This window comes from Scatophagus argus, chromosome 17 (assembly GCF_020382885.2).
Source record: "Scatophagus argus isolate fScaArg1 chromosome 17, fScaArg1.pri, whole genome shotgun sequence".
NCBI classification, from domain to species: domain Eukaryota; kingdom Metazoa; phylum Chordata; class Actinopteri; family Scatophagidae; genus Scatophagus; species Scatophagus argus.
Genome location: NC_058509.1, coordinates 9,826,418 through 9,848,462, shown reverse-complemented (window position 1 = coordinate 9,848,462; position 22,045 = coordinate 9,826,418). Strand labels below are relative to the sequence as shown.

The following is a 22,045-nucleotide window of genomic DNA, read 5'->3' as shown; positions in this document are numbered from 1 at the left end:
AATCATCTTGCTATGCCAGCATCTTGGCAAAGGATGAGTGCTCAATAACAGGGATTTGATCCAATTTATGCTTAAAATCTGTGAGAACAAAAACAAAAAGTGTTTATATTTTTATTCAGGGTAGATGGTCTCACAGCTGAAGTTAGTATTGGGTTGAGAATTTGAATAGATAGAGAGATTAAATAAAGACATGATCGTTAACGGTGTCTGTTCGCTCACCCTAATTATAACTAAACACGCCGCCCTTTTTTCCCCTCGCTCCCTCTCCATCTAACCCCACACAATGCTTGACAATCTGGACAAAGCTTCCCCGAGGCCCCTAATCTAATAGAGCAGTCTCAGCAAGACGTCCACACCCAAACACACACACATACACACCAGCCAACAGAGGGAGTGTAGGACAGAGTCAGGAGGGAAAGATGAGGGAGTGATGGAGACAAAAGAGGAGCAGTCAGATGAAGGAGATAAATTGGACACTGAGTGAAGAATGACAGAGAGGGAGAGAGGGAGCTATTCTGTACCAAGTCTCCCAGGGCTTTTGGTGTGATGTTTATCATGAGGGAGCTCTGATGGGACCTCATTGTTCCCTTCTTTGTGTGTGTGTGTGTGTGTGTGTGTGCGCACATGTTCCCTTCAGGGCTCAGCCTATTTTATCAGGACTGTGGTCTGTGTGAGGGTCCTCGCTCTGATCCTGCAGCAGAGTTAACACTCCTGAAGCAGTGTATTGATTTTGGAGGGCTGGTGGCATGGAGCAAAAACAGAGGACGGTGCCAAGCTGTGAGAGACAGGCGGTACAGCATGACTTGGAATGTAAAGGCAAACATAAGGAGGTGATGTTCAAATCACATCGGCATGTGAGCCAGCAGTTTGTTGCAGGAGAGAAGAGGTTCAGTCTTAACAATATGCATGAGGATCCAGTAGTTGTTTACCTGAGGACGAGGATACACTCACTTACAGACAAGTTAGAAATGTGCATTTTAAACCAGTTCATATTTTAGTGTGACTTTTGGCAGACTTGGAGTGTAAAGTTTGAATTATGTGTTGTTCTGTTCTGCTCCACGTTTTGTGTGACTTTCACCTGAATACCCAGTATTGCTTGTCAGTGTGTCAGTATTAACACACAGTGTGTTTACATCTGACTGAGCAGAAGTAAATATATGTCACAAATGAACGGTGTGCAGCTTTCAGGGCATACCTTGTTTACATGAAATGCTGTGAATCAACTCCCAGTGGCCTGTGTGGCAAAAACCAGTCAGAAGGTTCAGTCAGTGAAGGAGAGTATATGACATCCTGATTCCTTTTGTTGAAGACAGTAGAAACAAATGAACAGAAGTAAATTCAAATAGGCAAGACATCTTTTGGAACCCATCATTCCTTAAATTGGAGGTTTTTTGTTCCATATTAACCCTAGAACACTAACGTCGGGTGATTTTCACCCACACAATTTTGAAGTGATCGAATTTTACAACCAAATGAAGGGATGTGTTGATACTTTCGACCAAATGTGTGCTCAGTACAGCTGTGAAAGAAAAACCAAGAGGTGGCCACTGTGTGTCCTATATGGCATGATGAATGCTGGTGTGATAAACTGTATTTTATCCGAGATATTATATCGGGTAAAATATACCCAACGTTAGTGATGGTGTTACTAATTTTAACGTTAGTGTTCTAGGGTTAAACAAGGAAACAAGGATCTTGAATTTCCCTCGGGATCAATAAAGTATCTATCTATCTATCTAGGATCAAAGATGCAGGACACATAACACATTTTATACTTTGTGCTTGGACATCTGCCTCAGTAGTTAGTGTCACTGAATGGTCTTATATAATGTTGCCATCTATCAGAGGGAGACCAGAAAACTAGAGAGACAGCCTGTCAGAGACTCCAGGCTGCTGCCGTGCCCACACACACACACACACACACACACACACACACACACAGCATTTCTCAAGTCACAGGGCCATGCTTTCCATCACCCCGTCTCTTCAATATGCTTCTCCACCTCCCGCCCGATCCACACACACTGCCCAGATGACTTAAACCTCTAGGACAGGGCTGAGTGCTCTGTTCAGGCCAATCACAGTCTGTCCTTGTATGCTGCATAGACCAGTCAGAATGCTTGTCAAGGCCAGGCACATTTAAGAGTCCCTGTTCAGCATGTGATTCATCCCCTTATTTTCTATATGGATGTTTGCAAAAATAATTGTGCATTTTAAATAGGAGGAACTGCAAAGCCAAACATTCAGTATCTAACAGCCTAAACCCCTAATGGACGTTGAAGTCAGTGACCAAATAATAACTTAAGGACCGTGTAATCTTTAAATTCAAAGAGGAATACAACAAACACAGCAGTCAGTTGTTTTCCTAGACAGCAGTGAGCCTCCCTTTAAGGCCAATGGTTGCTGAGGATACACACCACAGGAGATGAGTCTTGGTTACTGAAGTGTGTGCAGCGCGGTGGGGTGGGGGTTACATACGTGAGACTTCAGTGATTATGGTCCCTCTCGTAACACACAGGGGACAGAGTATTGAGTTGCTGAGGGTGGGGTGAGTCACAGAGTGTGTTAGTTCTGTGGAGCACCAAGCCTGACGTTGTTCTGCTTCAGTGAAAATTGTCCCCAGCCTGATTTTCATTCATTTCAGAGTTTTGGTCGGAGAAATTTGTATCAAAGTAACTTCTATCTGTGTTCAAAATCAGTGCTTTCTACTTGCATGTCGCATGCCAGCAAGACAACAAAATTATGAAAAGATGTCGTTTTTTATTGCATTAATTTCCAGCTACTAACTGCAAACTTTCAAAACTTTTCTCTTTCTCCTAGTGGAACTAGAGGCAGAGCATGCACAGAGAGTGCCTGGGGCCGAACAGGGAGGAGTCCCGCCCCCCCAGGTTAAACTGAAAGAGAGGCAGAAGTTCTTTGAGGAGGCCTTCCAGCAGGACATGGAGCAGTACCTCTCTACTGGCTACCTGCAGATCGCTGAGAGAAGAGGTGAGAAGGAGGAGCGCTGAGGTCAGAAGTTCCTCACAGATCACAGTCATGCTCTTTGATGAGATTTAAACAGCTTGACGTGTTGCATTTCTTGTGGTAAATATTGAGCAGTTGAAATCTAGGATGTGGTGCCTGTAACTGATTCGAGGGTGAATGCAAAGCCATCCAGCATTCAAATGAATTAATTCCAGCATCCTGATATCATCGGCCAAAACCTTTACACGTCAGCTGCATATCACAAGATTGAACCATAATAGCTTTCTGCAGCGAGGTTCAGCTTTCTGTGTGCCTGTCGCTAAACACACAAGTAGAGCCATTACTTTGAAAAATGCCACCATATAAATGTAGTTTTCCACTGGGATTGGAACAGAATCCTGCTGCAGTTTACCCCATGTATTACTGCCAAAACCCTGTGCTAAAATACCCAAAGGATGTTCCGAAGTGAGGGACTGCATGAGATATGCACCATACACTGCAAGATGTATTGGACTGTACTGGCCTGGAGTTCATAATATGATTTTTCTTCTTCTTTTTGCTCATCTATCCTGCTCCCTTAATCTTTTGGAAGTAGCTTGTTAGAGAGGATTGTGGAGCAGTTAGGAAGGAGGAGAAACGGAGAGGAGAGAGAGAACGTGAGAGACTTTTCAACTTTTCACTGTCAGTCCTTTTTTTTTCCCCTAATGGACCTCCACAACAAAAACAATCCCCAAAGCCAGGTTTGACACAGCTCATTTTGCAAAGACTATACAGAATCTTGTGTCGCCTGCTTGCATTCGTGATTAAAAACAAAAAAAAAAAAGAGAGAGAGATTTTCATTTAGACATCACTTCAAATAATGTGCTTCGCAGTACAAAGGCAACCGTGTGGGCCAAACAACAGCGAAATTTGAATTACCGAGCCACAATTGCATTATTTGTAATCAGTTACAGAAGAGCCTCACATCATAACTCTGGTGAAACGCATCTGGAAAACGAGGCTACGGTGTGAGAGATGAATAGAACAAAGCACACTATGGCTCATTATCCTTCATGCTGCTACAAATCCCTACAGCAGGGTGGCGCCACTGAGGAGCAAAAGATGCAGCTGGAGACGCTGAGAGAGAGAGAGGGACAAGAGATACAGAAAAGAAACTGAAAGAAGACAGTCAAGAAAAAGAGAGAACAGGCTACAGATGCCATGAGCTTCTGAGCCATCAAAAGTCAGTCTCAAGGGTCTTATATACACACACACACACACACTCTGCAATCTCACTGCAGGCAAAAACAGACCTTCCCAGCAGGGGAACCTTTCAGGCAAGGTCACAGTAGAGCTAAAATGTTAGACGCAGTCACATGGAATTGATGTTCTCAACACAGTGCTTTCTGGACCAAGACTTTAACAACAGGCTGTAGTGTTGGTCCTTGTGTGTTTGTGTTTGTGTGTGTGTGTACACGTTTGTTTATTTTTGTTCGCATGCTGGAAGGACAGCTCCATTTGTGGCTGAAACCCAAACCAGCATCCTTCATACTGTTTTTTTTATGAGGCTGAATAGCTGCTACGTGGTGGTAATTGCGTGGCTGACAGGCGAGATATGGAAATGCACATGATGCAAAAGGGGCTGCACACTGAGAATTCATTAGCGAGCGTTAGACCGCAGTTCCTCTACATTGTGTCGCAGAAAACACCACTGCTGTCTCCACTGTGCTAGCAAGAGAGAGAGAGAGAGAGAGAGTGGGAAAAGTTTATACTACTGAAAACGTGTGCAAGAGAGATCTCGCATGTGTGTACATGTGTGTGCGTGTGTGCTGCTATTAAAACAACGGGAGAGGCTTTTGGGGCAGTCTCCACGGGAAATAACATCCCCCTTCTTTCTCTCTTTCTTCACTCTTCTGCTCTCCTTCCCTGTGCCGCCCTCCTCTGCTCTCCTCATTTCCTTGAGGTACGGTAGCCAATGGCATCTTCTCTCACTGCTGTGCGCCGGCCAGTCATCTCCCTCCTTCCTCTTGTGCTCGCAACTCTGCCTCCCCACCCTACCCAACTCCCTTCATCCATCACCACAGTGCACTGACTGGCTGTTTGTGACGCATGCAGCACTTCATGATAGTGAACCAGGGGGAAAACACACACCCCCCCCCTCGCAAGGTGGTGAATCCAGGACTGTGGTAGTCATTGTGTTAGCTGATGTGTAAGAGGAGTTCCCAAAGAATTTGCTCTATACTGTTTATTGAACCTCAAGAGTGGTTAGGGGTATTTTTTTAGGTAAACCTTCACTATGTGGCCCGATTGCATGGCAGAAAAAATACATCAAGAACGTAGAAGAGACTGAGACCAACCCGCTCAAAGAGTAATAGTAACAGGTGTGAGGGCTGAATCAATCACGAATAGAGCACTAGCTAAACGTTTAGGCAAATGAGAGAGTTTTAAGTTTAGATTTCAAGACCTCAGTAAGAGTCAAATCTTGTTATGTTGATAGGGGAGATTATTCCAGGGAAAAGGCCCTGCAGCCATCTGACTTCTTTTTAAGTCTGGGGGCAGATAGGAGCCTTCTCCAAACTGGCCTTGAAAATATCTCTTCCCAGTGCAATACCAATGTAAGTGATGGGAGGACAGTCCTTTAAAATTTTAGTTAATATGTATGTAATCTTTTTAGTATGAAATTCCTTCTTTGTGTTAGTAGCAGCTCAGTGAGGAAAAGATTGTCTATGGAAATACAAAGGGATGATTTTGCACTAAACTGATATTAACTTTGGAAGATACCCCCTCCTTTTGAGTGTTACAGACTGCTAAAGCTTCATGTTTGCTTTAGCTGAGCTGATTGTATCAGGACGGGATCTCAAGGAAGGATCAAAGCAACCATTTACTTTTTCCAAGTACACATGGGCGTTCGAGTGTTGAGATAAACTCTTGTACCTGTCCAATAATGATATTATAGGTCTTGCTTGTAGCCTCCATATTCAGCTGCCAATCCATCATTTGCTGTTAGGCTTTGGACCGCACGGTTAGCAGACTGTTCCACATACTCAGGCTTTACCCATTTCAAATGCCATCCATCTTGAATGTGCCCATTTGCTTATGTTTGGTAAATGTTGGAGCAAGACAAACACCTCAAAGTGCTGCTCTTCCTGGACTCAGCCCCTTGCTGCTGAATGCTTCAGTTTTGTGTGAGGCTAATATGTCCCTGTCTCATGTCGTGTCCAGAGCCAATAGGAAGCATGTCGTCCATGGAGGTGAATGTGGACATGCTGGAGCAGATGGATCTGATGGACATGTCTGACCACGAAGCCCTGGATGTGTTTCTGCACTCTGGGGGGGAAGACAACAGCGCTGCCTCACCTGTCACAGGTACGTATCTGACTTGGTTCCTTTAAATGATAATAACTCATGCAACACTTAGTCACTGAAGCAAAATACGTTTCTACAGCTTATACATATCAAAGAATTTGCTGAAGCAGAAGTGCGTGGCTCAGAAGATTGATAAGAAGAATGTTTAATGCACGAACACCATCTGTCCACATTTGCTTGGGAAAATTCTTGTGACAGTGAACAACCTACCGTCTCTAACTGACAGCTCATCATTATCTAAAAATAATTTGATGCAAGTAAATCTCTGCAGCTTATTTTATGTGTGTTATGTGTATCTATGAAGTAACTGCAACTGTGGACTGTGGATCTTATAGCGGCTTACTTAAACACCTACGCACATCCGCCCGACCTTTGCCCATATGTGGCTTTTTAAAACAAAGTCTGAATCCGTCTAAGTGACTGTTTCCTCCCAGGTCCAGACGTGGAGTCCTTCACCACGGAGATCAGTCTCCAGGTTCCCACTCAGGCTGAGCTACGCCACAAACTCTCTTCCCTGTCGTCCACCTGCACCGACTCAGCCAGCCAGGACACAGAGGCCGGGGAGGAGGAGGATGACGAGGAGGAGGAAGAGGCAGAGCAAGGAGGTGGCGTCGGAGGATCAGGGGGAGGCGGAGTCAGGAGAAGGCCCCCCGTGGTGGTGACCCTGGATGAAGAGGAGGTGCACCCCGACACGGCACTGGTGGACACGGTGGACCGAGAGGATCAGGGCAGTAAAGAGGAGAGCAGGCCGAAGGTTTGAGAAGAGATGAACTGGATTTTAACACAAACACAGAGCTGTGAAATCAAACTCAGATATACAACAACATTGGCTTCCTTCTCCAAATTCCTTTCATACGGAAGAGAATCATATGAAAGAAAATCCACTGAGATTGCACTAACTGCCACATGACCTTGCCTTAAAAGACCACTGATATGAGCTTTCAATTCTAATTGGGTCCTGTAAAATAGGTTTGAGGTTCGCGTTAGCATTAAAGCGGTCGTTTGGCTTAACATGCACATGAATATTCTGTTGCTGTGCTTGTGCATGTTGAGAACAGAAGAGGCCTGTTTCTGATAAGTGACAGAGAAGTATACACTAAAATCATCCATGTGCCCTCTTTGCTGTTCTTTGTTTTCATGCTCCAACACTGCGGCTGTTGTTATTATACTTTTGCAGAGTATAAATATATGATGGTGCTTTGTACTGTCATTCTTCGTAGTAAAGTAAAAGAAGATCACCAGCTCACTGTAGGCTACAAAAACAAAATGAGTTTGTGATAATCACTAAATAACTTATAATAACTAAACTAACTAAACAACTAACTTATTGGGGGAAGGGGGGATCTTACTTACATCTAGTGTTATCTAGACATGCAGATGTTTTTGGTTTTATTTCTCCTGGTTTTGACATGTCCATCATCATAGATATCTGCTGCTAAAACAATGGAGGTGAAAGGAAAATTGCTTAACGTCTTCAATAATAACATTTAAAAACTTCAACAGCAACTTGTCTTTCCAGAAAAAAAAACCTTCCAAGATATGCTTATTAACTGATAGACGTCACTGTCATAGGAACTGTTTCTTTGATAATATAAAACCTCGACTAATGAAGCCTATCACGTCTAGCGTCTAATTAGAGTGAACTGACCCTTCAGTAAATCAAAATATTTAGCAACAAAGCACATGACAAATGACCCGCGGGGGCACATGGATGAATTTTTTTTATGACATAGTGGATAAGCTGGAACCCCAAAGCTTGCTGCATTTCTTGAACTGTTTTACAAGCTAGATTCTGTAACATTTTAAATGTAAACTACCAATTAGATAATACTTTAGTGCCATTGGCTTTGTAAACATGACATAATAACTGGCAGGCACCTGGCAGTGGGTTATATACCCAGACAGTACTGTATAGTTGACGGACTGTTGGATCAGTGATTCAACACATACACATACACACACACACACACACACACACACACGAGAGTCACCCATTGCCATTCCTTCGACCAATAATATTTGGGTGAACATCTCTTCTTGAACGAGGACCAAATCCCTGTAAGGACTGTGTGCTATGCACTGGAGAACACCCAGAAAGCTTAACTGCATATATTCCGATTTTTTTTTTTTTTTTTTGTACAGAAATGTTGACATTTGTGTGATGTGTGTATTACTTCTTCCCTTTTTTCCTCCCCCGTCTACAATTTCTGACTTGTTCGTAATAAATGTTTCTCCCCCGGCATTGTTTAATTTTCATCTAAGCATTTCAGGAAGACGTTAAAGGATGAAATGTGAGCGGGTTTTAGGGTTTGAACATGTTAACAGCCCCTGTGTGCTCACTCCTGATTTACAGCCCTGCCTGAGCTCTTTACAGATGGAAAGCTAACCCGACGAGGGAACAAATAAATGGACAGAGTGAGTTCTGAGCGATGAGATACAGCAGTTTTTCTTCCCGGGGGGATGTTATTTTACGATGTATATGTTCTTTATTACAGTAAAATGTTTTTAACTGAAAAATAAGGAAAAGCAATACTAGTGTTATACTGAGAGTAAATGACATTTGAAGGGTGGATGTGTTGGCTCATTGTGAATCGTAAATTGCTGGTGTCGATGTGTGACAGTCACTTCAGTGCTGTATTTGTGTTTACCTAAAAGGGTCAATTCATCCAAACTCAACCAAAACTTACTTAAATCTTGTGGTATACATCCCACAATGCAACAGATAGTTTGGGAATCATCTGAAATGTGCTCACACCTTTTGAAAATGGAAAAACATCTAACTGTGATGCCTCTTTCCAAAAATGTCAGTTACTCCAGACAATCTACACTCAAAGAGTTAAAGCAAGGCGTCTGGACTTGTGAAGATTTGGCTTGAACAAGCCAATTCAAGCCAAATGTTCACAAGTCCAGACGCCTTGCTTTAACTCTTTGAGTGAATATGACCTGGATGACTGAGAATCTCCACAGATATGTTGACAATCTACAGGCCCTGCTGTTTAAATTGTAACAGTGATCTACCAAAATGTCAAAATGGCTAAGTTAAGCAACTGTCAATTAATTTATTGGTATCTATAAAACTGCTCCAAATTTCTCATTTTGTCTGAGCAAAAATGCAAAAAATATTCGACAGAGGACCTAGAAAACTCAAATATTGTTTCAGCTCGAGGGGTACCACTAGAGGTAAGTGAGAAAAGGGTGAAATGGCCCTTTTCTTAGTTATTTACACGTCTTACTAAACTCCACCAGATAAGTAGCTGTTGAAAACATTTCTTCTTGAAGTTGTGTACACAAATATAGACAGAAGCAAACTGGAAAGAAATGACAGTGAATTGTCGGTAAGTTTTTATTAAACCTTAAGTACAAACTGCAAAAGTAAAAAACTGTCAATATAACCAACATGAGAGTCTTTCCGAGTGGAGGGAAAGGCCGAGATGCGGCACTAATAAATTAAGTCAGAGACCCCACCGTGAGCAAGTAGTTTATACTGTAGAAAATGGAAGAAATAAACAAAAAGAGAAGTGAAAGCAAACCAAAAAAATCCCATCAGAATAAAATATATTGTAAGGCCATAAAAACTTGACAACCACTTTTTATTATGTTGAAAACACCCGACTTGGTATTTCATTAAATAGTCCTAAAACAGTTCAGTCTTCTGCGAGGGACGACAACCAACAAACTGGATTATAGGATTTTTCCTTGACAGTCACCACTGGCAAGCTCAGTGCAACATGAGTAGCTACTACATTTTTGTTGAATTTTCAGTAATGAAAATGTAAAAACCCATTTTTTTTTTTTGTGAACATATCTTTTTTTCCCTTTTCTTTAAAAAAGTAAAGCTAAACAAACAAAACTAGGTTGGGGGCAGTCATTGGCTACTCAATATCTTCTTTCTTAGTGATATAAGCAGCACTTAAAATTTTTATACACGTTTACCAGAGCAACCCTGTAAGCGTCAAACTCACACGGATGAAGAAAGGGAAATGTAAGGCTTTTTCTTCATCAAGCACTCTCCTCTGGAACTTTTCTCTCTTCTCTATTCCTTCTTTCCTTTCTCTCTTCCTTAACCCCAGAAAAAGGCTCAAGTATTTAAAGAAATTTACAGGATTATGTACAAAAAAAGTTGATGTTTTGTTTGTGTTGGACTTTTTCCTCTCTAAAAATCACTCATAATATATCTGGAAAAGGGAAAAAAATGCAAAAGCCAAAAAAAAAAAAAAAAAACCCAAACAAAAGAACAATTTAAAAAAAAAAAACAACAACAACAACAATTGGGATTTGATATTTCACATTTTACACTCTTTGACTAGTGGCTCTACTTGAGATAACACATCAGATCAACAAAAGTAAAAAAACACAAAATAATAATAATAATATAATATAATAATTAATGTTTACTGGTACAGATGAAACAAGAGGACTGGAAGAATGGAATGTTAACACGATTGCACATCTAGAACCAGAAAAGCCTGACAGCCTTTCCGCCCTGTGGGGTGGGGGCGCGTGAGCTAGCTGTTAGCCGTTAGCAGGCGCTAACCCCCAGATTTAAATTTTTGTGTTGTTATACAGTAATTATAACCAACAGCACCAATAAAATGGATCTCCTCGCTAAGTTTCAGGCACGGTTTTTTTCACTTGCTAGCGAAGGAGGGATCCCTCCATACTACCAGGAAGTGAGGTGAGCGAGGACCTTTCACAGGTCAAGCAGCTGTAGCTTTGCCCCCTCTCACGTCCACCAACGAACAGAAACATCCACAATGACGAAAATAAAATAAAATAAAATACACAGAAGACTTCTTGCAAAAAACCTAGCGAAAAACAAAGCTAAAATTCAAAATAGAACTTGAGAAAACATAGCCAACCAACAATAAACCAACATCATCTGTCTTTCAAGTTTTTACCTCGCATCACCACCCCCCCTTTCAAAAAAAAAAACCCCAAAAAACGACACAAAAGCTGCATCAAGAAAGAATAAAATCAATAAAAAAGGACTCCTCTTCCTCAAACCAAGGACAGAGAAACTTTGGGTAACTACTTGATGTCATTTTCATTTCAAAAACTGGGGAGAAAAAAAAAAGAAAAAAAAAGGCCGCCTTTTTATTTGTCCCATGTTCCCACAGCTGAGTGACGTATGATGAGCGGGGATGGGGTTCAGTCTCAGGGGCGAGATGAGGGCAGGAAAGAGTGATGCAAGAAGAAGGTAACAAATGTAACCCATTTCAGTTAAGGGAGGATGGGTGGTGGAAATAAAGGCTATAACAGGGCCCATCAAGTCTTCTTGCGAACGTTGCGCTTAATGCTTGTAATGTAAATGACGACTTAAGGAGGGACGTGGGGGGATTCTAAAATCATCCAGAATAAAAACAAATTCTTCTTTCACACTAGTGCAAAAAAGACATCTTTCTTTTTTCCTTTTTTATAAACAAGCCTGTCATTCTATGGGGGAGGGAGTGAATATTTTTTTTTTTAGAGAAAGGAGTGAGGTCAGGTGAGGGGATTTTCAAAGCTCAAAAACAATCGGTCTTAAACATTGGGCGGTAGAGGAGGGATTGATAATGACCCTGCTTAAGGTAAAAAGAAAAAATGGGGGAGGCTGGGAGGGCTAAGGGAGGGTGGGGGCAAGCGGTGGGCACAGCGCACCAGGCAAGGATGTCGAGGCATCCCCCCTCAGGACACAGCAGCGGCCTTGGGTATGTGGCTGGACGACAGGCGTGCCAGGGACACCTCCACGGTGGCACGCTTCCGGGGGCCTCGCTTAGCTGGCGATGCTTTGGCGGGACTTAAGCCATGGCAGGGGTCTCCTCCTCCTCCTCCTCCTCCTCTACTGACAACGACTCCTCCACCGCCACTGTTCTTCAACATGGCCCGGCCACACACCTGGTTCACCAAACTGTTGATTTGCTCCTGATTGGAAGGCAAAACAAAATACAGATTAAAAAAAAAAAAAAAAAAAAAAAAACACACACACATTTGTTCATGTTTTTTCACCTTCTCGCCCAGCTATAACACACAGCAGGAATCACAACATTGCCAGCACATGAACGCCGCTCATGTTGAACTCGAGCAGCGTAAACCTGGCCGATGTCTCCCCCGCCTGGACACAGCAGAAACAAAACAGCAGCGTCTCACCTCATCATATCGGTACATCATCTTAAGGCCTCTGCACGACTTGTGCTTCTCCACATAGCGCAGGGCACACTCCAGACAGAAGACCACATTGTCCGTCTCCTGAACCACCTGCAGACAGAAACGGAGACAGAGACATTACTGTGGAAACCAGACACTCGACGCAAAGTTCTCTCATTTCTGAGCTATTGAGAAACCTGATAAATCATTCAAAAGTCTTCCACTCTGACTGTAACAGTGTTGCATACATTACATTATTATGACATTCAATTTGAGAAATTCTTAAGTTTATTCAATTTCATCACTGCAGTTTAGATACTTTGAATGTAGCTAGTTTAGTTTCCATCATATGTGTCCAGACTATAGCATTTTAGAAGTGAATCCTTCACATTCTTAAGCTCCTGTGCTCTCTGCTTTCTCACCATGGACAGGTAGCAGAGATGCTGACAGATCTGGCAGCGTCTCTCTGAGGACTCCAGTGCCAGCCACTTCCCGCGGGGCTTCTTGCGTCCCTCACCGGGACCCAGGCTGCCGTCGTGGGTGCCGTAGCGGGCAGAGGAGAGCAAACCTGCTTTGTAAAGTTCCTGCCGTTGGCGAATCTCTATGTTCCTGTTGGACAAGAAAGATGCTCATTGTTATTCAAATCAAATAACACACAAAGAGATGGAAAACACAGTGTGATTATACCCTTAATGTCACATTCCTTAAGCCAATGATTAAAGAAGTTGTTATTTGCAGATAAAATTCAACACTGCATTCTACCTGAGGTCTTTGAGTAGGGTGGAGATGGTGGTGAGGAGAAGGCCATTGTCCCTCTTGGATTCAGCTGTGGCGATCTGGTACAGTAGCTTCTCCATGGAGAAGGGTTTGGCTATACGGCGACACTTCAGGTCCTGCACACAAAATTGTTGTGTCAATTTTTTTTAAAGTCTCCATATCAACAAGACAGCAGACCCCCCCCCCCCCCCATCTTCAATCATTTATTTCATTTCTTTTCATAGGTTTACACACATCCAAATACTGATTTTTTTTTTAACCAGGTGAAGAAAGAGAAAAGCAAGCTGACAATGCTGACAACATCCTTGTGGGTAAGAATGAAATTGTTTGCAGTGTAACCATGGAATCTGCAATTAGTGTTTCTTGATGGTTTCTCATTCTACGGCAAAATATGTTGGCCATTTGCACCACAACACAGAGCACTGTATGAATGTCATATTACCCTTGAGAACAATTGTTACTGCAGCTATGAATACGATGGCAATGCTTAAGGTATTCATACTTCCATCACCTTAACGCTCATAATGACAGTAAGGAGCATTTCCTTCTCCTCTATTACTACTATAATGAGGTCCAATGGTCCAAAGGCCTGTTCTTTTTAAAGTTAAAGGGAAAAAAAATGAATACACTCCCCAAGCAGACTTACAACTGCATTTACCTAAAGCTCAGCACTCTGACTGATTAGAGGATCAAGCTCTGGGTACTAAGTTCATTTATCTATTTTATTTTCAATTGTATCAACACAAATCAGAGCTTTAACTGCTACTGTCCACTGGGGGTCAGTGTTGTGAGGTCTTACAAAGCATGGGTGAAATAACATTTATGAAATATGCAACACGCAGACAAGATATTCATTACAAAGATGCATAAGCTACATTTTGATTTTACATTTACAGAAATTATTTTTATTCCTTATTGCACATTCTGATTTCTGCACACACAACACATTAATTAACTGATTAATAACTGAAGTGATCTGCCTGCCCAGATATCGATATCATATAGATACATATCATATAGATATCATATGCTGACCTTGGCGGCCTGGTACCCCAGGTTCATCCAGTGCGGTGTGGCAAAGTGCACCGTCTCTGAGACGCTGTAGCCACAGCACACTTTAGAGACAAAGGCACCGGGGTAGCAGACCACAAACTGGCCGCTCCGTTGGACTGTGCGGTAAACCTTGATGCCTTCGCGGCACAGCACCTCTGGAGAGATCTGGAAGATCAAGAGGGACGAGAGGGGGAGAAATAAAAAACTGTTACATTTCTTAACCTGCATATTTATGATAACGGTGTGACTTAACTTGTGATGAATACATGACAAATACATTTCAATTTGCAAACAGAAAACACTGACCATGATATTCTTCTCCAACATTTCTAGTCCTGGGGTGCCATTGGCCTGAAGCAGTGTATGGACCACCTTGTCCAGCTTAGCCTTCTCCTCAGCAGGGACAGAATACCTGCGGGACGATCAAACACAGATGAAGTATTTACATGTGAATTTGGTGTGATCACATGCACACTATGCCAGTGATGATAAGGAAGAGAGCCCTGTGCATACTTACCAAATGCAATCAGCACCAGTGTGTAAGTAATCAATATATGGAAGGCGATTTTGGTCTCGAGACCAGCATGAGGTAGAAAAGACCATGCCAATGTTAAGCCAGGGAATGGTCACCCCTGGGGAGACAGAAGGGTTTTAAAGGAAGAGAGACAGGAGCATAGATTATTACTCACTGAAAAGTACATAGTAACACTGTCAAAATCTAAAGAAGTGCTGGAGTCTTTACATGTCCTTACCAGGCACAGCACCCAGATGTCTTAGAATGGATCCAGAGTTATTGGGGAGGACGGTGAGGTTCCATCCATGTCTGAGGAGAACACAAGAGGAAATGGTTACTCCTACACTTGGGATACCAAAGAATACAGAGACATGATACCTCAAGGGCACATCAGTGGTCACACGAGTGGCCATCCGGTTAGAAGCTGAAATCTACAGTCTTGCAACAACGGCAGAAAACTTTGAAGTGAGTGTGCTGTCCGGTCTGTGAGTTACTTACTTTGAAAATGGTTCTGACTTTCCTGTAGGGAAACCGCTGCCATGTGTACTGGTGTCCACCTTCCCACAATGCACCGCCACGTGTCTGTCTCTCTGCTCCACAATCCTCCAGTACTCTTGCTGCAAGAACAAAAAAGGGAGGAATGCGGATCAGTGGAAGAATGTGGGAAGCAGGGTGCAGGTTTCAGGTGCGCCTCACGGTCAGTTATATCAGCTAACAAATTTTGCTGGCAGAGGTCTACGAGAAAGGGGATGACTAAGGTTTACGTAAACATTTGATCAACAGTTCTAACGTTTCATCTGGCAGCGAATAAATGTTTTATTGAGCGAAAATATCTAGCGTTAATGCAGAGAATCCAGTTTACATTCAGTACAAGATGTTCAACCATGTTAGCAAGCTAACCTCAACCTCAGCAGCTCCTGGCTCCTTGTTAAAGCACATAGTCATGGTGTTCCGGGCTATCCTGAAGAAGTTAGTCAAAGACACCGATTTCCCCTGCAACAAAAAGGCATCAAGCATAATGAGTCACAGCATATTAAGTGAGGGAACAAGAAAAAAAAACCTCAAAGTGTAACTCTATACATTTCTGGCTTTTGGGACCACATTTGTTTAAGTCCAAAAGTAGAACCATTACACTCAAAAAAAATGCACATAGTGCATGTGTGTGTATGTGTGCCTCTGTAAGGCTCAACCTTCTGCCATGGACACTCCTGCTACAGAGAACCTTTGAAGGTTATCATAAATCTGCTGGCCTCCGGGCCTGGAAATATACACACCCTGTCGAAACATGACCATGCAGATTCTTTTTCCTCACTGCGACAGTTTGTCTTTCTTTTCTTTTTATTTTTGTTTCCTTTATAGATGCCCAGATGTTTTCAAAAGTGAGTGACCTTATCGCAATTTCTAATACTACAGTGGCTACAGGGTAGTAAAATAATGCAGTTAAACAGTACTGTACAGTAGTGACCAAGTAAGCACTGACAAGAAGTTCTTTAGGCGAATCAGTAGCAGCACTTATCTGAGCCTTTCCTGCTGTAATTAGAGTTAATTATACCCCTGACATGCACTTTGTTCTCTCGATAGGAAAAGTGAAATATAACCTCCTCTTGGGGGCCACTTGTGATGAAATATGCATACAAATCTGAGCTGTGGAGAAAAGTGACGGGTCATATTTAGACAAATCAGTCCCGTCAGGGTGGTGACAGCCATTCACATGTCACAACGCTGAATGGTTCTTCTATAATTCAGAGGTCTGCGGACTGTGCCGGGTCAAGTCTGTTGACAATACATCAGCTATTCAGCAGGAGGTCATCTAGAAGAATATAGTTACTAAAGGAATTTGGAGGGACGGAGGGAAAAACATCAAATGGGAACCACATTTGAAATGGTTTGAGCATTGTGCAGCATGAGAGAGCCACCAACAACTTATTTACAGAAATAATTACCACTTCACACCATCAAGATGCTGCGGCATGACAAAAAAATGTGCACACAAGCTATTTCCAGATAAATATTGTATAACAACAATAAGTGCAACGTTTTTGCAATTGCTGGCCTTCGCATTGATTGATTGATTGGGGGTATTGATGCACTTGGGCTTGCCAGAGGCACTGGCAACAAGACTGGACATGACGAGACAAAAAAGACTGTCGGCAAGAGCACAGGAGACTTGGGCAAATAGCTAAGAGCAAGGAGCTAAAGGAGAGAAGCCATGGGGAGAGGGATGGATTAAAAGAGCCAAAAGGCTGGAGAGAGATGGAGAAGGCGGGGTTTGAAGGGGGCGGGACAGGGTGACGGGAAGGGCTGGTTCGGGGGCTGCCTTCTCTCTGACCTACATTTCAGCCAGCCAGAATCAACACAGCTGCCAGCAGACTGGGGAGGTGGGAATACATCTAATGTGCGTGAGTGCATACACATACACAAACACACACAAGCAGAAATACTGACCACCTTACCGCACACAGAGCTGCAAATGCATTTAATAAAACCACACGACCTACAAGGCACAAAGACTGCTGTCAAAAACCCTTTACAATGCAGCTACATGACACGTTTAAACGGCACGTAAACAGGTGTGCAAACCTCTCGTGTTTGCTTTTATAAACCGCAAACTACGAGTAGTTAATGGCACGATAATCTTGCAGAGGGAACTGATGAAGAATTTCAGTCGGCAGCAACATTCCCCCTAAGAGAGACCCAGTCGTAATACGTGGTGACAATGTATAGCACAGCTTTGCTCCCTTTGACGATAGCGTGCATATTTTGTCACTTAAGGCCTGGCACATTTTAAAACACTCAAATTTTAGTGGTGGTACTATGAAGGCTGTAGGTTGTTTACACCTCATGCGTGACGTTAGTCCTGATTCGGACAGCAGCGAGATGGAAGACATTTGGCCGAGCAATAATGAGGCCTTTAAACACCGCTCAGGCACTGACACCAAGTCACAAATAGTCTGGCAAACAAGACAACGCGCATATCGTTCTTGTTTTCAGTTCAGATATGCCATTAACAGATTGTTAGATGAAAGGACTAAAAACAACCTGATAATGGATGCTGACATCCTAATTCAACATGAAACAAATTATGACAGATGGCCCTTAAATATCACACCTTGTAACTTTAAATTTGCTGTCTTCTGTTTCAAAAAAAAATTAAGATGAATGCAATTTGTTGAGTGTCTGTGTGATGAGTCATCTTTTTGAGGATTAAAATGAACGCTTGGGCAACCACGGTTGAAGCGGAGGGCAGGGAGGAGCTAACATGCACAGTGCCACTGCTGAAGCAAAGATGGCTAACTGTAAGCTTCAAATGCTGTAATGAGGAACTCACGTAGTCAACAAGATTCAACACTGAACAGCACTTAATGACTTAAAATCAAAAAACATATGTTAGAAAAAAAAACTTACGTGCGCTTTGTCTGTATGCTTGAAATGTGTGGCATAAACACCAAATGTCTTCTTCATCCTCACCTTGTTAATACATTTGTGCTGGTCACTGAGAACTCCACTGTCCTCCTCCTCCTGCTGCTGCTGCTGCTGCTGCTGCTGCTGCTGCTCCTCTCCATGCTGCCTGTCCTCTTTGCCTTGTTTTTCCTGAGCGAAGAGCCGGCGCCGGCCCGCTTTGACCTGAGCCTCCAGCTCCTTCAGACGGTGATACACTCCATTAGTGCGGTGGTGCCCTGTGGCCCCTCCCACCATCCCACCTACGAGCCCATTTTTGGGCTCATAGCGTGGCAGCACCAGTGCACTAGGTGCTGAGGAGTCCGAGAGACCCTCCAGAGGGCCCCGGCGCATCTCCAGGTTCTTTTTCTCCTGCAGCACCTCAGCCAGCAGTCGGAGGCGCTCCTCGGCGCTAAGCGAGTCATAGGAGAGGATGTACTGGAGGTAAGCCTCCTGCAGCTTAGCCAGCCGGTCCTGCGCAGACTTGGGGATGCGCAGGAGATCGGCCAGCTTGGTCCACTTCTTCAGGTCCATCACCTGCTGCATGCCGCCCATGTCATTGATGAGCTGGAAAAAACGTGACAGGTCCACTTCACAGCCACCTGTGTGTAGCAGAAGGAAGAGAAAGTTCATTCAGGGAAAACATGATGAGTGAGCTTAGTGTGGTTAAATATAAAAACTGTGACAAGTTCCATTTGGACTCCATGTGTCTCTTGGGATCTCAGACACTAAAAATAAATCCAAGGTGAAGCTATTGTCATCTTCAAAAACTGAAAATTTAGCCACCCAGCAATGCTATGGATACACAGAGAAGCTGCTCATTTTAACTCTAAACTCAGGTTTTGGGGAGAAAAAAAGGACATAAAATCAAATCAAGTTGGCTGCCATCTTGGAGCATCTGTTCCTTTGGCTAAACATGCCATTTCATGCAAGCCAGTTCATTTTATTTGAAATGGCCAATTGAGCTATCACCTTTCAAAATGATCTGAACCGTCACAGTGCCAAATAGACATAAATTCTGCTAATGTAGAGCTGATCTGCTGGGCACAGTACAGGATGTCATTTGGAACCAGGGTATCGTGGCTGGCTGAAGTCATTCCACTGTGGCTCACCGGCTGCCAGGTCTCACTGGCTTACAGTTGCATACCAACTGTACTCAAACTGGGCTAATCTGAATACAGCTGTATAGAAAAGCAACAAACACAAGAGGAACTAGTGCAAAATTAATGAAATTCAACAAGCACATGTATGGTTGCATGGAGTGCATACATAGGCACATACGGGAAACTGAATCTTACAGTTCCTGTTTAAACCGGGGCTGTCTGAAGCCTCATAAAATGATGATGTCATTGTGAGAAATGGAAGGTGACATGACAGCCTGGCGGAAATGTTTTTGTGGCCCATCAGGCCCCTCACCAAGTTGTTCCACACTGTTATTGTCATCTATAAACAGGAAGATAAAATTGGGCGGAATGAAACTGAAGCTTTCAGAGCACCGCTGATACCAATGGAAATAGTAATATTTGTGATGTTTCCAAACTGGCTGCTTTTTTAATGGCTTTATAAAGCCTTGCACAAGTGACAAAACACCATTTACTGCAGGTAAACAGCAGTTGTTTTTAGTACATTTTGTACATTATGTTCCTTTGATGTACCATAACTGGTTTATCACTTAATTATCTTTACACTCACAAAAGGCTGCGACAGAGAAACAACCACAAGAGTAAACATGGCTGAGAGGAGGCCTCAGTTTGGAATAGAGTGTGGATTTAATTCACTTCTGTAAAATCGATAGTCCTGGTCCTCTGTTTCAGTCTGCAGGAAGGAACCTGTGGCTTATTGCTTAGTAAATTCAATCAATTCAGGAAGGGGTTTTGTTCACTAAATTGCTTCATGTATGGCATGGCTCACTTACCAATGACAGGTGGCTCATCCATGGTAATGCCCTGAGATTTGAGGTGCTTGCGGATGCAGGCCAGCCGCTGCACATTGGGGCCCCAGCGCCGACCCAGCATGTGGACCCTCTGCACCTGTGTGACAAAACGCATCTCCTCGCTCAGCTTGCACTCTGGCCGCCAGTCTGGTGGCGGGACCACACGGCACATCCCAGCCGCCTCGGCCTGTTCCCTCACTGCATCCAAATACACCAAGGGGTCCAAGAACTCCCGCGGCACTGGCCGGAAGACAGGGGCTTCACCGAGCGCTGCCCAGCCCTCTGGCCTGCTCCGCTGGCGCTCCCACTCCTTCTCCTGCTCGCGCTCTTTTTGGCGCGTCATCTCTTTCTCACGTTCCCACTCCTTATCACGGTCAGCAGGCCGCAAAGCTGCTGGTTTGAGCTGTCCAGGGTTGTTGGTCGAGGAAAGCAGAGAGGAGGTGGCGGAGGAGGACACAGAGGTTTGTTGGGGGTCTGAGGTAGTGCTGGCACAACTGGGGTTCTGTGGGTGATTCTGGCCTGATGAAGGGGAGGAAGAGGAGGAGCTCCGACCATGAGACCTGCTCTGCTGCTGCTGTGCTTGTCGAATCAACATCAGCTTGCCAGCCGATGCCCGCTTGGGTCGCTGGTTCACCGGCTCCGGATTGGCTGCTGGTGTAGAGGAAGTCTGATGAGGAGGGGGAGTAGGAGGTGGAAGTGGTGTTGCAGGTGGAGTTTGTTTAGGTGAGGGGGGTGTTTCTGTTTCATGTCCATTAGAAATAGGAGTGGTAGGGGTGGTGGTTTGTGTGGCAACTTTCTCTTGACTGGCCACCTTCTTGCTGCTGCTACGTGTCTCCAGAGGCGTGGGCTGAAGCTTCGCCTTCTTGGCCTCATTGCCAGTGGTTTTGGCTTTCTGCTCAACAACCCCTGTCCCCACTGAGTTGAGCACCACCTCCAGACGCCGCTTGGAGTTACGCAGTCCCTCTCGACCTGGGCACTCCCCCTGGCCCTGTTGGCGCTGGCACTGTCTGTGTCCATCCTCTTTGACCAGGGTGTTGTGTCGTTGCCCATTCAGCCTGCCGTTGAGGCGGGCGCCGGTAGCCACATTGTGCAGCCCATTGGATAGTAGCACCTGTTTGCGGGTTTTTGCATTGCTGTGGTGGGCTGGTGCCGCTGCTTTTCCTGAGTTGGCCAGCCCATTGCTGGCTGCTGGCTGGCTGTGCTGATTGTGATTGTTCGCTGACGATGGTGCCGAGGCGGCGCTGTTGTGTTTGTTGCTGCTGCTGAGTTTGGTTTTCTTGCCCAGTTCTTTCTGTTTGGCTTTGGTGTAGGTGACGTGGCCCTTGGACACGGTGGCTGTGTACTTCTTCACAGTTTTGGACGGCAGTCGGAAGTCGCGGCTCTTTTTGGCACCACCAACAGCTTGTGCCGAGCCTGCCCGCGTCAGCCCGTTCACTTTAGAGACCTGATGAAGAAAAGGTGGGAGAGGGAAGTACACATAAGATAAATAGGATGAACTGCTGTGGATCAATCATGTGTATGAAGTAATAAAAGTTTTTGCTGCCAGGGAAAAGGGGGTGGTCCTCTTTGATCATATCTCTCAATGTTATACATGTAAAAGTTACAAATATAATTACATCAGAAATAGTGAAAATTTCCCAAAATGAACACGCACAAATAAAATTCTACAATCTATGTGTGACCAGACACATGCAGGGGGTGTGGGCGCATCCACGCAATGCAGAGGACAAACTTCCAGATGCAAGTGCTGCCGTAAAACATTGACTGTCTTGATTACTACACTTTCATATGCAGTTTACTTTTGCAAACTGCACCTCAAAGTGTTCCCAACACAAAGGCTGAGATTTAGGAAAAGGATATGTGCAAACCAAAACCATGACATCCTGAGATAAACAACA

General features: G+C 43.9%; 2 protein-coding genes across 6 annotated transcripts in view; one reads left to right on the top strand and one right to left on the bottom strand.

Moving 5' to 3' along the window:
* Positions 1–8,548, top strand: part of dtnbp1b (dystrobrevin binding protein 1b) — a 48,699-nt gene extending 40,151 nt beyond the window's left edge. For 3 of the 4 annotated variants that reach the window (XM_046417049.1, XM_046417046.1, XM_046417047.1), the window contains 3 exons: positions 2,821–2,988; positions 6,166–6,309; positions 6,744–8,548. In XM_046417049.1, the coding sequence (XP_046273005.1) occupies positions 2,821–2,988; positions 6,166–6,309; positions 6,744–7,069 (638 nt within the window). In that variant the 3' untranslated portion in view covers positions 7,070–8,548. The remainder of the gene's footprint in view (positions 1–2,820; positions 2,989–6,165; positions 6,310–6,743) is intronic. The other variant, XM_046417048.1, reaches the window with a different exon arrangement.
* A 1,080-nt stretch (positions 8,549–9,628) lies between these two features.
* Positions 9,629–22,045, bottom strand: part of jarid2b (jumonji, AT rich interactive domain 2b) — a 103,138-nt gene continuing 90,721 nt past the window's right edge. For both annotated transcript variants that reach the window (XM_046416676.1, XM_046416677.1), the window contains exons 7-18: positions 20,130–21,591; positions 18,245–18,816; positions 15,677–15,769; positions 15,275–15,393; positions 15,015–15,085; positions 14,780–14,894; positions 14,569–14,674; positions 14,245–14,427; positions 13,195–13,325; positions 12,855–13,041; positions 12,436–12,543; positions 9,629–12,210 (exon numbers count right to left, since the gene is read on the bottom strand). In XM_046416676.1, coding sequence (XP_046272632.1) covers positions 11,974–12,210; positions 12,436–12,543; positions 12,855–13,041; positions 13,195–13,325; positions 14,245–14,427; positions 14,569–14,674; positions 14,780–14,894; positions 15,015–15,085; positions 15,275–15,393; positions 15,677–15,769; positions 18,245–18,816; positions 20,130–21,591 — 3,384 coding nt within the window. In that variant the 3' untranslated portion in view covers positions 9,629–11,973. The remainder of the gene's footprint in view (positions 12,211–12,435; positions 12,544–12,854; positions 13,042–13,194; positions 13,326–14,244; positions 14,428–14,568; positions 14,675–14,779; positions 14,895–15,014; positions 15,086–15,274; positions 15,394–15,676; positions 15,770–18,244; positions 18,817–20,129; positions 21,592–22,045) is intronic.